This window comes from Cygnus olor, chromosome 23 (genome assembly GCF_009769625.2).
Source record: "Cygnus olor isolate bCygOlo1 chromosome 23, bCygOlo1.pri.v2, whole genome shotgun sequence".
Classification (NCBI taxonomy): domain Eukaryota; kingdom Metazoa; phylum Chordata; class Aves; order Anseriformes; family Anatidae; genus Cygnus; species Cygnus olor.
Genome location: NC_049191.1, coordinates 3751587 through 3767346, shown reverse-complemented (window position 1 = coordinate 3767346; position 15760 = coordinate 3751587). Strand labels below are relative to the sequence as shown.

General features: G+C 67.3%; 3 protein-coding genes across 7 annotated transcripts; 2 read left to right on the top strand and 1 right to left on the bottom strand.

Moving 5' to 3' along the window:
* The first annotated feature begins 273 nt into the window (after nt 1-273).
* Nucleotides 274-3616, top strand: TRIM63 (tripartite motif containing 63). Its single transcript, XM_040534889.1, has 9 exons — nt 274-485; nt 588-754; nt 1747-1915; nt 2203-2298; nt 2428-2661; nt 2786-2808; nt 2982-3106; nt 3205-3282; nt 3392-3616. Exons 1-9 carry the CDS (start codon nt 327-329, stop codon nt 3400-3402), a joined length of 1062 nt encoding a protein of 353 aa, XP_040390823.1. The 5' UTR covers nt 274-326; the 3' UTR covers nt 3403-3616.
* Nucleotides 3617-4221: 605 nt separating this feature from the next.
* SLC30A2 (solute carrier family 30 member 2) lies at nt 4222-6809 on the top strand. Its single transcript, XM_040535109.1, has 8 exons — nt 4222-4621; nt 4890-5089; nt 5300-5446; nt 5585-5738; nt 5813-5969; nt 6139-6244; nt 6330-6464; nt 6557-6809. Exons 1-8 carry the CDS (start codon nt 4296-4298, stop codon nt 6700-6702), a joined length of 1371 nt encoding a protein of 456 aa, XP_040391043.1. The 5' UTR covers nt 4222-4295; the 3' UTR covers nt 6703-6809.
* A 121-nt stretch (nt 6810-6930) lies between these two features.
* EXTL1 (exostosin like glycosyltransferase 1) lies at nt 6931-15280 on the bottom strand. Of its 5 annotated transcripts, none has more exons than XM_040535104.1 (13): nt 15250-15280; nt 14441-14566; nt 13015-14318; nt 10201-10294; nt 10010-10117; nt 9506-9625; nt 9293-9425; nt 9092-9201; nt 8623-8718; nt 8457-8543; nt 8088-8248; nt 7827-7998; nt 6931-7745 (listed from the first exon to the last, which is right to left on the bottom strand). In XM_040535104.1, exons 3-13 carry the CDS (start codon nt 13947-13949, stop codon nt 7563-7565), a joined length of 2199 nt encoding a protein of 732 aa, XP_040391038.1. In that variant the 5' UTR covers nt 13950-14318; nt 14441-14566; nt 15250-15280; the 3' UTR covers nt 6931-7562. The 5 variants fall into 5 exon arrangements, with proteins under 5 accessions (XP_040391038.1, XP_040391037.1, XP_040391039.1 ...); XM_040535103.1 differs by lacking the exon at nt 15250-15280 and adding an exon at nt 15059-15100; XM_040535105.1 differs by lacking the exon at nt 15250-15280 and having other exon boundaries at nt 6931-7703; nt 14441-14975.
* Between the last annotated feature and the right edge of the window lie 480 nt (nt 15281-15760).

Sequence of the window (15760 nt, the reverse complement as noted above, 5' to 3'; positions counted from 1 at the left end):
TCCATACAAACCACACTACCAGCTTGGTGTTGCCCATTCCTCACCCGAAACCCCACGTAGGACCGAGACCCTCCTGTCCCCCCCCACGGGGCCCCGCTGCCCCCCAGCATGGGCGGCTGGGCCACGCGGACAGCCTGTCCCTGGCTTGTTTACCGCCGGCCTTGCGCCCCGATTGTCACCACCATGTGACAGGTGGCGGTGCCTCGCCGGACACCCGAGCCGGCCGGCGGTTTCGGGCTCCACGTGACGCCGAGCGAGTGATAAAAAGCCGCGCGAGGGGCGCCGGCGGCAGAAGCGGGGGCTGCTCCGACGAGGTGCTGTGTACGATGGATTTCCAGCCCAGCATCCTGCGGGATGGCAGCCCCATGGAGAGCCTGGAGAAGCAGCTGCTCTGCCCCATCTGCCTGGAGATGTTCAGCAAGCCCGTGGTGATCCTGCCCTGCCAGCACAACCTCTGCCGCAAGTGCGCCAACGACGTCTTCCAGGTGAGATGGGGACCTCCCCCCCAACCCCTGGACCCACTCCCCTGCTCTGGGATGCTCTGCGGGGACACCTGAGGACCCCCCGTTGTCCTTGTCCCCCTCCAGGCTGCCAACCCCTGCTGGCAGAGCCGGGGCAGCATCATCCCAGGGGGCCGGTTCCGGTGCCCCTCGTGCCGCCACGAGGTGCTGCTGGACCGCCACGGCGTCTACGGGCTGCAGAGGAACCTGCTGGTGGAGAACATCATCGACATCTACAAGCAGGAGTGCTCCAGGTTGGTCCCACGGGGACACGGGGACGGCCGTGTCGCAGAGCCCTGCGTTGTGCCTGGGAGGCGATTCTGCTTTGGGCGAGAAATTGGGGGGCTGGCTTGGTGGTCTCCCACCATCTTCATCCCCAGAGCCACCTCTTCATGCCCCAGCCCAAATCTCCGTCTCCCAACCCAAATCTCCCATGCCCTTCGGGTCTGTGGTCTGGTGGCTCACCGGGGACACTGGGACCCTGGGGGGGTGGCAGAGGAACAAGTCCTGCCCCCCCCCGTGGCACTCTGCAGCCGAGGCTTTCAGTTGGAGATAAGGGGTGTGAGGGACAAATCCAGGCTCTGCTTGTGACAGCAGGGAGCTGATAAGGGACAGGGGGACAGTCAGGGGGGACCCTGCTGGGTAAAGGCATTGCTCAGCAGCAGGGTTACAGTGTTGGGGGGGGGGGACAGAGAGGGGGGTGACGTCTTCTTGAGGGACCCAGACGCAGGGGCTCACCTCCCCAGTCTCCTGCGCCACTGTAAATATTGTTCCAGTGCCATGGGGACGGGGACGGATGGCACGTGGCAGGTGGCTGCGGCCCCGGGGGGGCAGGGTGGCGAATTGGCTAAACCCCCCCACTGGGGACTCAACTGCTGTCACCCTCTCCCCCACCGAGCTGCCCTGGAGCCCCCGCTCTGATCACGTGTTGGGTGATAATAATAAATGCCAGCAGTGCTGCTCTAAAATTAGGTGCTTGTGCAGCATCCCTGGAGCGCGGTCCCCGACCGCTGCCACGGCCAGTGCCGCACTGGTGCTAACTGGGGTGTACTGGGCTTGCAGAGGCGCAGGGGACCCGATTGTAGGGTGGCTCTGCAGCATCAGTTGGGATGTCACTGCAGTGGGGATGGGATGTCACTGCCATGGGGATGTCACCATGATGGGGACGTCACTGTGATGGGGACATCGGTGTGATGAGGACATCGGTGTGACGGGGATGTCACCACGGCCGGGCTGCTCTCTCCAGCAGGCCACTGAAGAAGGGGGAGCACCCCATGTGCAAGGAGCACGAGGACGAGCGGATCAACATCTACTGCGTCACCTGCGAGGTCCCCACCTGCTCCATGTGCAAGGTCTTCGGTGCCCACAAGGACTGCGAAGTCGCCCCTCTGCAGAGCGTCTTCCAGGGCCAGAAGGTGCCACGGGGGGGGACCTGGGGCCATGGGGGGGCACGGCAGGTTCCAGGCAATGTGCTGTGGGTGGCCACAAATAGCACTGGGACGTGCTCATGGGGTATTAATAGTCAGCAGGCTGACTTCAGCCAGGAGACAGCCCTATATTTAGAGTGGTGGATACAGTGATGCCCCCCCTGGCTCCCAGCCCATCCCCACGTCAGGATAGGGGATGGACCTTGACATCCCGGCAGTCCCCATCCCTACCCCGCTGGGGTTAAAGCTGCTTCTGTCTGTCTGTCCCTGCCCAGAGCGAGCTGAACAACTGCATCTCCATGCTGGTGGCGGGGAACGACCGGATCCAGACCATCATCTCCCAGCTGGAGGACTCCTGCCGCAGCACCAAGGTGAGGGACGGGGAAACGAGCCCCCCGAAACCCCAGCGTGCTGCGGGGAGCCGGAGCGAATGGAGGAGGCAGCCCCGGGGAGGGGACACGCAGGGGCTGGAGGGATACGGCTGTCCCTTGTCCCCGCAGGAGAACAGCGAGGCAGCCAAGCGGGAGCTGTGCGCGCGCTTCAACGCCTTCGTGGCGCTGCTGGAGGAGAAGAAGACGGAGCTGCTGGGGCGCATCGCCCGCGAGCAGGAGGACAAGACGGGCTTCGTGCAGGGCCTCATCCACAAGTACAAGGAGCAGCTGGAGAAGTCCAGCCGGCTGGTGGAGACAGCCATCCAGGCCATGGAGGAGAACGGGGAGGCCACCTTCCTCATGGTGAGACCCCAGCCCCACAGCCCCTTGGTGCCCGTGGGGTGCCTCTTGTGCCGGGTCCTGCTGGCACGGGAACATCCCAAGTGGTACCACTCTGACACCCTCACCTTTTTTCTTGCTCCCACAGAACGCCAAGCAGCTCATTAAAACGTAAGTGTCCAAACTGGAGACCTCGGTGTTCCCCAACCCTGTCCCAGGGCCAGGATCTGGCCGTGGGGCTTTGCTAGCTGGGGCTAAGGAGCAGCGGGGCGAGCACCGCGAGCCTGGCCGGGGGTGTCCCCATGCTTGGGGGCCGCAGGACCATGGCCATGCTCTCCCCACAGGATCGTGGAGGCCTCGAAGGGTGGCAGGCTGGAGAAGATCGAGCAAGGCTACGAGAGCATGGACTCCTTCTCGGTGAGCCTGGACCACCTCGCCGACGCCGTCCGCGCCTTGGACTTTGAAGCAGGTAATCCAGCCCTAAAAACCCCTCGTGTGCTCCTGGGATCCAGCGGCTGGGGCCCCGCTGCAGCTGCCCCTCACTGACATTTGGGTGCCCCTTTGCAGATGAGGAGGATGAGGAGTTCTATGAGGAGGTGGAGGAAGAGACAGAAGGGGACTCAGCGCCTGGGAGGATGGTGACGGGTAAGGAGCCCCTGCCACGAGCACCCCCACACAATGGGGGGAACAGGGAGCATTTACTGGGGGTCCCATCCCTCCCCAGCACCCACCCACCACCCTCTCCCTCCCGCAGCCCCCCAGTAGCCGCGGCGGGCGCAGGATGTCCGGCGACGGGACCTGGGGATGCACCGATGGGGGCTGGCTGCCTGGCGAGGTGACGGCTGCTCCAGCACAGGACACTTTTCTATACGGGTGCAAAGGATTATTCCGCACGTTTTATATGTTCCTTGTTTTGTATATAATTGTAACGGAGTTGAATTTTGTGTATTTTATAAAGAAAAACAGTGCTTTGGGCATTTTTCCCCCTCTTGCCTCTCATTTTCGGCTCACTGGCCCTGCGATGGGCTCTGGGGATGTGGGAGGGTTTCCCAGGGCAGGTCCAGCACCTAATTTTCAGCCTCATTAACACCTCCAGCAGTGCTGGCATCCCGTGCTGGCCGTGCTCCTGGGGTTTTAAGCACCCTGCAGGATTTATCCCCTGGTGATGGGGGCACACGGGACCAGCGCTCACCAGGGTTTGGGAACATGGGGTGGGGGTGAGGGGGGTCCAGGCTGTGCCAGCCCCGAAATGGGGCCGGCCTCGGCATCGAGCTGCCAGCTGAGCTCACACGGCTGCGAAGCCGTGACACGGGTGTGCTTCTCCTGCAAAAACACAAACTCAGCTCAGCCCCTGCTCGAGGGGAAACTGAGGCTGCGCAGCGAGCGGTACTCTGGGCTGTGCCCTGATTGCAATTAGCCCCGGAGCAATTAATGCTGCTCTCGGAGGGGGGCAGGCAGCAGTTGCTGCCGTGGGGGTGTCTGACCCTGACCCCTGTGCACGGCCCCAGCTTCACCCGTCAGCTGTTCTGCAGCTGGATTTAAACCGGTGGGGCCCCGAGGGCTTCCCATAGTGGTGAACCGGGGTGTCTTTGGGGAGCTCGGGGGGGTCCCCGCCCTCCCCCTGGCTCAGTGGGGTGACCACAGCCGAGTCCTGAAGCATGCGCAGCTCCTGGGGCACCCCAGGGTGCCTACAGGGAGGGAGCTCACAGCAGCCCCCCAGCACCGGGACCCCCCCCAGGGTGCAGGGCGAGGCAGGGCCCCCCCAGGGGGGCGAGGCGGCGGCAGCGGCGGGCGCTTTGCAGCCGGCCTGGCCCTGCCTCCCCCGGCTTGGCTTTGCACACGAGTCCCCGGCGCTTTCACACGGCCGCCACCGAGGCCACCGGCTGCCACCAGCGCCCGCCACACACCCACCGGGGTCACCGGCCCCGGCCCCGATGGCGGCCGGCGAGGAGAAGCGGCACCTGCTGACCGAGGGTGCAGCCGGGTAAGGGGGTGCCCTGAGGGATGGGGACGTGCACGTCCCCCCCTTCCCCTTGGGGGTCCCAGATGGCGTCCCCAAAAGCCCTTTGACCGGGGAAGGGTGGCTCTTGCTGGGGAGGAGAAGGGGATCCAGGGGGAGCAGTGCTGAGCACGAAGGGAGGGCAGCGTGTCCCCTCTTTTCCCCTTGTTCTCCCATCTGGGCACCCCGCTGTGCCCAGCGCCAGCACCGCTTGGCGCCCCGCTGTCCCCCGCTGTCACCCGTCCCCCCGCAGGTCCTACCTGGGGACAGTGCAGGAGGACGGGCACAGCTCGCCGCAGGGCCAGGCGCCCGCCCTGGAGCTGGGCACGCGGCGCCGCCGGCACTGCCACGCGCCGGGGGCCGCCGACCACCCCGGGCAGCAGCAGCGGGCGCGCAGGAAGCTCTACGTGGCCGCCGGCATCTGCCTCGTCTTCATGGTGGGGGAAGCCGTGGGTGAGTGCTGGGTGCGGGGTCCGGCCAGGGCGGTCGTGCCCTGAGCAGCTGCATTTCCCTGCGTGGCCTCTCTTGTCCTCATCTGCGCAATGGGCGCAAGCAAGGTGCGGGCAGGGCGCCCCATTTCGGCCTGGGGTGACCTGGTCTGTGTCTGGCTCTGAGTAGGGATCGCCCCTGATCTCACCCCCCCCCGCTTTTGTGTGACCACAGGCGGGTACCTGGCACACAGCCTGGCCATCCTGATGGACGCTGCCCACCTCCTGACGGACTTCGCCAGCGTCATGATCAGCCTCTTCGCCCTCTGGGTGTCCTCGCGCCCCGCCACCAAAACCATGAACTTCGGCTGGCACCGGGCAGGTAACGGCACGGCCCCCCCGGGAACCCCACTGCCAGCCCCACGGGGTGCACACGGGGAGCATCCCGGCAAGGTGGGGGCACCCCAGGGTGCTGTCCCCACGGGAGCCTGGCATGGTGACAACGTGGGGCTCTCCGCAGAGATCCTGGGGGCCTTGCTCTCCGTGCTCTCCATCTGGGTGGTGACGGGCGTCCTGGTGTACCTGGCGGCCCAGCGCCTGCTCTCGGCCGACTACGACATCGAGGGCGGCGTCATGCTCATCACCTCCGCCTGCGCCGTGGCCGTCAACATCGTGTACGTACGATGCGCTGCCACCCCTCCGCGGGGGACCCCGGTGGCCGGGGATGTCACCGCTGCCCTGCCCGCAGGATGGGGGTGGCTCTGCACCAGACGGGGCACGGGCACAGCCATGGAGCGCCGGGCGAGCAGCCCAACGCCAGCGTCCGCGCCGCCTTCGTCCACGTCGTGGGGGACCTGCTGCAGAGCGTCGGCGTCCTCGTCGCGTCCTACATCATCTTCTTTAAGGTCGGGGTGGTGCTGGGGGCTGAGGGGACGCTTGGGAGGGGGACATGAGGATGGTGGCTTGCCCAGTCCTGGCTGCACATGGGGGTGAGATGGATGGGACTGAGTCTGATGGGGATTTGGAGTCGGGGGATGGCACTGGGGGGACCTCACCCTCTGCCACCTCTCCCAGCCCGAGTACAAGTACGTGGATCCCATCTGCACCTTCCTCTTCTCCGCGCTGGTGCTGGGGACAACGCTGACCATCCTCCGTGACGTCCTCCTCGTCCTCATGGAAGGTAGGGACCCGCCGGGGCCGGGGGGGGGGGAAACCACCCATGGGTGCCATGACCCCGACCCACCCCGCGCCGTGTCTCCCCCCAGGCACCCCCAGGGGCATGGACTTCAACGCCGTGCGGGAGACGCTGCTGGCGGTGGGCGGCGTGGAGGCCGTGCACAGCCTCCACATCTGGGCGCTGACGGCAGCGCAGCCGCTGCTCTCGGTGCACATCGCCATCAGTGAGTGTGGGGGGACCAGGGGGGCGGTGGGGGGAAGGATTCGGGGGCTCACCCGCACCCCGACACCCCCCCCCCCCCCGGTGTCCTTGCAGACGCGGGCGCCAACGCGCAGGAGGTGCTGGAGGAGGCCAGCTCGCGGCTGCAGCGCGCCTTCCGCTTCCACACCACCACCATCCAGATCGAGAGCTACTCCGAGGACATGCGGGACTGCCGCGAGTGCCAGCCCCCCCGTGACTGAGCCCCCCTGAGTCCCAGTGACCCCGTCCCGCTCCTATGAACTTTTAACGGGAGGCAAATAAACCAGAGCAAACGGTGGCCCCGCGGGGGACGGCCGCGCCAACGGACGACCTTGTGTCTGCGGGGTTTGGTCTGCGGGCGATGGGAGCAAGGACGGGGCCAGGGCTGCGGAGAAGGGCGGCGCGGGGGCCTTGATTTTCACAGTTTCAGTGCAGCTGGGAAAAGCAGCTGAAATATCCCTTTTATTTCACTTTGGGGAGGAAAGGGGGGTGCAGGGGCACCTGGCGAGGAGCCCCGGGGTGCTCGGGGTCCGTCCCAGCCTGGGGAGGGAGGATGATTGCAGTGCTCTCACCTCTTATCACTCCCCTGTTTGCTTTTGGGAAGCTCAAGCACTCGCTGTCTCCTCCCTGCTGCTCACAGGGTGGGGATGGTGGCAGAAGCGCCCAGTGCATGAAACAACTGCAGGGACACGGGCACCTCTGCAGCACCTAGTGGGGACGCTGCTAGTGTGGGGCTGCCCCGAACGCAGCCTCCTGGGTGCTGCCACTGCTTGGGGACCGTGCCTGGGAACGCAGCAGCCACCACCAAGCCCCGAGGGCAGCCCCGATGTGCTGGGCACGGTGGCACCAGGGTCCCCTGCTGTGCCACCACCAGGCACAGCTGGCTCATCCCGCATCCTGCAGCCTCCAGCCGGACTCTGCTCACCCTGCATCCGTCTCCGTGCCTCCTCCGACCTTTATTGTACTGGTAAAACCCAATACCGAGTAAAACCCCATCGGCAGCCACTCCAGCGCTCACTCCGGGAGGGATCCGCTGCTCCCCGCGAGGTCCGTGCGATGGGGATGGCGTGCCCAGAAGGGCTCAGGGCCTCTCCAAGTGGCGGTATTTCTTGCGCAGGATGGAGACCTGGTCCTTGAAGAGCACGGGGTCGAGGCGCAGCTGGGAGGACACGAGGGGCATGTACCCGAACCAGTCCGCCACCTGGTTGAGGCAGTCCTGCTGCTGCGAGAAACCCCGGCTGCTGGTCGCCACCGTGCCCTTCACCTGGGCAGGGGGAAGAGCGCGGGGTTTAGGGGCTCTGCTCCCGGCTCTGGGGGGTCTCAGCACCCCCTCCTCACCCCCTACCTGCTGGGGCACGGCCTCCTTGTGCTGCTTCCTCTGGGCGACCTTGATGGGCGGCAGCTTGGTGACGGCGGCCACCAGGACGTTCATCAGGATGTCCTCGCAGGCGGCCAGGCCGCCCACCAGCTCGCGCAGCCCCGCGGGCAGGAACCCGGTGAAGAGGCTGTGGTAATACCTGGGGGAGGCAGCGAGGCGGGGGCAGGATCCGGCCATGCCCCCCCTGGCTCGCGGGGCTCTCCCCGGCTGCCCGGCAGGCTGCGGTACCTGTGGTAGAAGGCGGCGGCGGTGAGGACGATGGAGAGCTCGTTGGTCCACCGGGAGGTGTAGCCCCAGCGCTGCTGCTCGGTGTCCCAGAAGTGGCTCGAGGCGGGGAAGCCCACGATGCGCTCGGGGAAGCTGCGCCACACCACGAAGGCAAAGTCCACCTGGCACGGGCAGGGGATGGTGTCAGCGGGCTGTGGGGACCCATCGCCGCCCCTGCCATCCCCCCGAGCTGTCCCCTGGGTGTGGGGACACGAGGACAGCGGGCACAGCTCCCTGCCAGCCCCACGGCGGCCGCTGAGCATCCTGCTGGCTCGGCACGGGGCTCGTCCAGCTCCGTGGGGCTGGGAACCACGGTGCCCACGGCCTCACCTCGCTGGTGGAGAGGCTGCTGTGCTCGTCCAGGCTGAGCACCGCGTCTGTCCGGATGGCCGCGTAGGGGAAGAAGCGGTCACTGAGCTACAGCGGCGGGGAAATTCAATTTGGGATGTGCCCCGGGGTGGCTGCCCGGCTCCCCACGCATCCCGGCTCCTCGTACCTTCCTCCTGCCCTCGATGACGGTAAGGGGCACCGCGATTTGGGGCCACTTCTCAGTCGATGGCGGTGGCTTCTCGCAGTTCCACAGCACCAGGATCTGCAAGGGGGGTGAAAAACCAGGGCTGGGGGGTGTCAGGAGGGCATTTAGCCAGGCTGCCCCCCTGGGGCATGTTGGTGTGCTGGGGTTTGCAGGGCTGAGCCCCCCCCGATCCAGCAGCGGTACCGGCTCCAGCTCAGCTCTCAGTAGGGCTGCGCCTCTTCCACCCCGAAACCATCCCACGAGGGTTTGGACCCAGGATACAACCAAGGGTGGTCCCAGCACCGCGAGGAGGGGCCAGCTCTGCCCCCCAAGGGGTGACATAAGCACTGCCAGCCCCCCAGTCACACCCCAATCCCACCCCAGCCCTTCCCAGCCCCCGGGAACCTGCCCCATCCCTCCTGATGTGCCCGCGTCCCCCATCTCCCCCCACCTGCGCGCAGTACTGGGACTTGGAGACTGCCTGGATGAGCCTGAGGAGGGGCTGGGACAGCGGCGAGACGGCACGGATGAGCGCCGTGAACTTGTCGGAGGGGCTGGAGCCTGCGATTTGGGAGGGAGAGGGACAGAGGAGAGGCGTCAGGATGCGCGCCAAGCCCACGGTGCTCAGCCAGGGTGCTCGTGGGGGTCCTACCGTGCTGCAGGTAGTAGAAGGGGAAGTCCCCGACGTGCGTGGAGAAGTCGGGCAGGGCCAGCAGCCCCCCGGGGGGCACGTTCCAGAGGAAGCGGGAGCGCGAGCGGTGCGGGAGCAGCCGGTCCTTGATGATCTGCCAGGGGTCGAGGAGGTGACGTCAGCGTCCTGAGGGGGCCCCGCTAACCCAGGGGGGCCCCGTGGGGCCGCGCTCACCTCCAGCGTGGTGTGCACGATCTTGTCGACGGAGGAGAAGTAGGCGTCCCACAGGAACTGGGTCTGCTGCTGGAAGGCCAGCACGCGCTCCGGGTGGATGCAGCGCACAGCGGAGGGGATCTGCGGGACGGGGGGCGCTGGTTTCTCACCTCGCTGCCCCCTCCCGATAGCCCCCAGCAGGGCTGGTTTGTCCCCCTGAGACCTCCGTACCATCCCAAGGGGTCCCCCGCAGCCAGGGATGCTGTGCCGCGGCCCCAGCCCTCTCTGTGGAGCAGGATCAGGCCCGGAACCTCCCCGAGGGTTTGTGGAGATGCTCAGCACCCCCCAGCTGAGCAATGCCCGAGGGCTGGGATGGGACCCCCTGCATCCCCACGCAGGAGGGCTGCTGTGGTTGACTGCAGAGGTTTTACTCCCCCAAAAGCGGGGACTCCACCACCTTTGGGGTCAGCCCCCCCACTGGGGGTTCCCTGGTGCCCAGCGCGGGGCAGGATCCGGCCCCGGTACCTGCAGGAGCAGCCTCTCGCTGCCCACCACGGCGGCTTTGCTCCAGTCGATCACCTCGGAGAAGGGCAGCTCCCAGCCATCGCTCAGCAGCACAGGGATGCAGGCGGCCTGCACGGGACCCCACAGGGGCTGGGACAGAGCCCGGGGACCCCGCAGCCGGGTCCCTTGTCCCCCCCCAGACCCCCCCGTACCTGCAGCGCCTCCAGGAAGCGGAAGGAGCCCAGGCGCCGGCCGCGGGGCACGATGCAGAAGGTGGAGTTGTGCAGCAGCTCCTGGTAGTCGAACCTGGCGGGGGGACATGGTGGGGGTCAGGCACGGCCCCCCCCCCCACCCGTGTGCACCCCACAGGCTTTTGTTGGCACCCTACGAGGCTGGGCACCCGTCCCATGGGGTTAGGATGGATCAGGGCTGGGTTTGGCCCCAAAAAGCCGCAGCTCCTCAGGGCTGGTGGGGCTGCAGCGCCCTGGGAGATGCCCTCAAAGGGAAACTGTTGCAGAGCCAGGAACCAAACTCACCCCAAAGAAGGGGTCAGGAGACCCCCGGCGTTACCCGGGGGGGAAGCACAGCCCCCTCCACACCGCCCCGCAATGCAGCACCCGAACCCCCGAGCCTGAAACTGCGGTGACTCCTGCGCCGTGTCCGGGCTTGCAGGGCAGGAGCGGCCATGCCCGCCCCAGCAGCGTTTTTTTTTTGGGGGGGTAGAAGGGCCGGCAGGGCTGCAGGCTATGAAAGCCCCGTCTGTGCCGCCGGGGGGGAGAGGCGCCTTCGCTGCCGGGGCCCTGCGACCGCACCGGAAAATCCAATATTGACACTGAGCTGGGACAGACCCCGTCTGTTCCTGCCTGCGGGGAGGGCCTGGAGGGGATGGGACACACACACACAGCCCGGCTGGGGGGGCTGCGGGGCCAAACGGGTGCTGGTCCCCAGGGGAAAGGTCTCCTAGACCTGGCTGTGGTGGGGACGTGGGGACGAGCCCCCCCTTGGTGGGTGCTGAAGCACCCTGGAGCACCCCTGCAGGAAACCAGCCCAGCACGCAGATTTAGGAACAAAACCCACCTCCGGAGGGCTCATCCCCGCATCTCCGATGGACACCAAATCCCCGTGGGTGCTCCCTGTCTCGCGAACACCCCAGCTCCTGGCCAGACACCCCATGAAACCACGGCAGTGACAAGCCCGACGGTGGCATCCTTAGGGCCGGGCACCTCCAGCGCTCGCCCTTCGGGGCCGCCCCGCTGCCACCCGCTCGGTGGGGACCCGGCAGGATGCGTCCCGGGGGGGCCGAGCATCCTTCCCTCGCCGGCAGCCGTGGCGGGGAGGCTGGCGCCGGCCGGGCTGCGGGGCCGAAACCTCCCGATGGAAATATTTGGCTCCTGACGCGCTGCGGTTTCCGGGCACTCGCGCCGTCAGGGCTTCCTTGTTTTGTTAGGGGCCGGGCCGGGCGCCCACCACGTCCCCTCCGAGCGGCTCCGGGCGGGCACGGTGCTGCCGGGGGACCCGCGGGCTCCAGGGAGCCTTCCCCAAAGGCTCTCGGGTGCGGTTAGAGCGTGGGCAGGATCGTGGTGCTGCTACGAGCCCCGCTCTGTGCGGGCACGGAACCGGGTGGTTTAGGCGACGCCGGGCACGAGGAGGGCGACGGAGCCCCGAGCGAGGCCGGCCCCATCCCGCTGCACACCATGGGCTGGTTGGGGGGCACGGCTCCTTCCCATTTCCCCCAGCAAACCGGGACGGCCCCGAAGCGCTGGGAGAACTGGGCTCTCGCTTTGCCCAGCTTGGTGTGTCCTCCCCCCGCTGGCCTGTCCCCACCGTCCCTCTGTCACTGGTCCGGTGCTGGGTCTGTCCCTCTTGGGGTTGGAGGGCACAAATCCCCTGTGGGGTTGGCCAGGCACGAGGGAGATGCCGGTGGCTTTCTGCCCGCGTGTCCCATGGGGGTGAGAGGACAGCGGAGACACGGGGTCACGTGCGAGGACCCTGCCACGTGTCCCCCATCTATCTGCTGGCCAAAGCCGTCCTGGGTGAGGTGCAAATCCCCCTGTACTTGCAGACAGCATTACGGGATTACCTGGGAAGGGCATTTCCCACCCCACAGCGCAGGGCTGACCTTGGGCCCCATCCCGCCAGCCCACCTCGTGTCCCACCGTCCCGCTGTGCCCCGTCCCCAAAAAACAGCCCCACGGCAGGGGCTGACGGTGCTGTGTCGGGGCCAGGCGATGCTCGAGCGGCCCCGGAGCCCTGGCTAATCCCAGTGCCCCCAGTCCCCGGCTTCACTTTTACCTCCCCGCACCTCCTAAGACGCTTTGAGGATGATGTCCCACGCGGCCCTTCCATCTGCTCTCGGGGCCGGGTGGCCGTGGGCTGTCCCCAGGCAGCGGGACAGGGACCTCCCCGCTTGTCCTCGCGCTTCATCCTGGCACCGACCGCTTTTTTTCCACCCAAACCACCCTGGCTGAGGGCAGGACGGGGAGGCGAGGAGCCGGTGTGCATCTCCTCGGTCCTGGGACCCCACAAACTCGCAGAACTTTGTCCCCATCCTGTTTTTCCAGCGGGTGCCACCGCACGGTGTCCCCACTGTCCCCGAGGGGGGAGCTCGGGGCTGCCCCCCCGGGACGCCGAGCACCCGCTGGTTCGATGGGATTTGTAGCTGAGCCGGGGTGGGGGGGATGCTTCGGGCTCATCTCCAGGACAAACGTTTACATTAGGGGAGGGCGGGCGGGGGGCAGAAGAAAAGCATCATTCACCAGCATCGGGAAAAAGGGAAATCGTATTAGGGGCGGCCGCGGCGATCGCAGATAAAAGCCGCTCTGGCCAGATTGCTCCAACTTTAATGCACAGCAGGAAAACCCTGCACAACCAACACCTTCCTCCCCACCTCGAAACGAGGCCGGGGCGCAGGAGGGAGAGCCCCAAACCCTCCCCTCTCCCCATTGCTCGCCCAGCGTGGCCGCATCCCCCCAACCCATGGGGTTTGGGCCCCTTCTCCCATCCGTCCCCTTCCCCACCCCACTCACTTCTCGTAGTCGACGTTGTCCTTGTCGCAGCGCGTGTCCTTGTGCTTCTCCCAGTCCTTGCCGTGCTTGCAGGTGGTGAGCGAGACGATGTCCTTCCCGTTGTGGATGTGGTGCAGCGCGTTCCTGGTGCCGGAGCCGATGCCGGTCAGGTAACGCTTCCCCTTGAAGGCCAGCAGGTATTTCTTCTTCGGGGGCACCGCGCCGCGCTGCAGCCACCCCCTCTGCCCGCCCCGCTGCGGGTGGTCCCTGGGGAACAGGGGGATGGAGACGTCGAAGCCGGGCCTGAAGCTCTCGGCGTAGAAGCTGGCCTTGGCCAGCATGGCCTGGCCGACGTCGAAGCCCAGCTCCTCGGTGTAGTTGGGCCACGTGCCCGAGTAGAGGTTGAAGACGAGGTGGTTGCGGCCGCCGTTCCACAGCGGGAAGCCGCGGATCTTCTCGTCCACGTCGGGGACGTAGTGGCCCGAGAGGCGGTCGCGGTCCAGCGTGTCGATGCCCAGGACGAAGAGGCAGGCCTCCTCGGGGCGCGGCGTGTAGTAGCGCGAGCGCTCGATGGAGGCCAGGATCTTGCCGTAGCTCTCGGACACGGGCTCGCCGCGCTCCCGCGGGTAGGTGAAGACTTTGAAGCCGTGCCTCTGGCACCGGCCGAGGTCGAAGCAGGTCTCCATGCGGCACCGGCTGCCCTTGTAGGCGCTCAGCCGCGCTGCCCGCCGTGCCCGGGGCGAGGGCGGCAGGGGGTCCCCATGGCTCTGCGGCTCCTCGGGGTCCCCGAAGCTTTTGAGGAGGGACCGATCAGCCCAGCGGGGCCAGCTCCTCCGGGCCCCGGCTTTCGTCCGGGAAAAGAAAGCGAAACGGCGCAGGCGGTCCCCTCCAAGGAGGAAGAGCAGGAGCCAGGAGGCGAGGAAAGTCACGAGAATGTATTTCTTCCTGGCCTGCATAGGTTCACGCACGGCCTCGGCTGCTCATCGGGCTCCGACGGGTGACGGGGTCTGGTCGCAAAGCTGGCGGGGGGACAGCTCCGGGCCGGCCCGTGGTGTTTGAGGCGTGCAGGGACACCGAGGACCCGCGGTCCCCTCTCCGTGCCTGGCTCCACAGGGTCTGGGGATCCTCTGGCTGCGGAGCAAGAACCGGGTCTGGTGCGAGGCGTCCCGCTCCTGTCCCTTCAGTGTCCTACTCCCGTCCCTCCAGCGTCCCACTCCTGTCCCCTTGGTGTCCCTCCCGTCCCTCCGGCGCTGCGTTTCCTCGGCTCGCAGGCTCGGTGCGGCGACAATCACATTTCCACCGCCGTTTGGCCCAGCTTCAAATCCCTAGAGAGGGAGCGAGGTCGCATGATCGCCTCCCTGCCAACTGTGTCAGCCCGTGGGGCCACCGGGACCCCCCCTCCCTCATCCCCCCCCGGCACTTCCCAGCCCCGTCCCCGTCCCCGTACCTGTGGTGCTCCTCCGGCGCCGGTGCCCTCGCGGGTCGGTGCGTGCGGCTGCCCCGTTCGCCATCCCCAGCCCTCCCGTGGGGCTCGGCCTCCCGGCAGAGGCGCTGCCGGAGGCTCGGAGCCTCCCTAGGAGCAGCGGGGGGAGGCTGCGGATCGGTCCCAGCGCCCCCCCGGCCCCCAGCCCCGGGGGGGACCTCGCCGCTGCCTGCAGCCCATTGCGGCGAGGGGATTGGGATTGGGATTGGGATGGGGATTGGGGTTTGGGATGGGGATTTAGGATTGGGGATTGGGATTAGGATTGGGATGGGGTTTGGAATCGGGATGGGGATTTAGGATTGGGATTGGGATTTGGGATTGGGATTGGGATTAGGAGTGTCCCAGTTTTCTCCCTCTCTCCCCTCCTGTGGTCGTGTCACTGCCCCCAGGTGACAACCCCCCCCCCCCCCGCCTCCTGTCACCTTGCTGTCCGTCTGTCCCTGCCCCGGGCTGTCTGTCCGTCCCGTGTCCTGTCCGTCCGTCCTTGTCCCCCCCACCCCGCCCCGGCTTTGCTACCTGTGCCCCCCCTTGGCTGGCTGTCCCCGGGACCCCGTGTCAGGCTGCGTGTCCCCCCCCCCCCACCTCGAGCCGTCTGTCTGTCCGTCCGTCCGTCTGTCCGTCAGTTCCCCCCCCCCCCACCCGTCCGTCCCTCCGTCCCCCCGGGGCTGTCCGTCTGTCCCTTCACCTCCCCCGGTGCCGCTCCCCGCCTCCCGCCCCGTGACCCCTCCCCTCGGTGTTCCCCCCCCCCCCCGCCCCCTCCCTCCCGTTCCCACCGTCACAACATTCGCCCTCGGCCACGCCCCCTCCGCTCCCATTGGCCGCCCTCTACCCTGTGGGCGTGGCCCGCGGACACCCCCTCCTCCCCCGGCGCCCTCCCATTGGCTGCGCCCGCGGGGGTCCCACGTGGGCCAGGGGTTCCCCGCGGTGAGAGGGGGCGCCCGGGGGTCCGCGGGGTCCTAGCGCCGACCCCACGGCACGCCCCCTATCCCCACGCCCCGTGTCCCCACTCGTGTCCTTGCTCTCGGGGGTCTCTCCCGTGCCGGGGACCGCCTGGCTTGACCCCCCCCTCCAACCCCCGCCCCAATTAGCCGTCCGCTGGGCAAACTGGAAAAAAAAACCAAAAAACTCGAGTGGGAGCGTGGGCGGGGTGAATCTTTTCAATGGAACCCCCGTGGACGCTGGCCCGGGACACGCGTGGGACACGGGGGGGACACGCCAGGGGCTGGCTCCCACGCGGGACAGGCGCGGTGACACCCCCGGAGCCCACCCGTGCCTCAGTTTCCC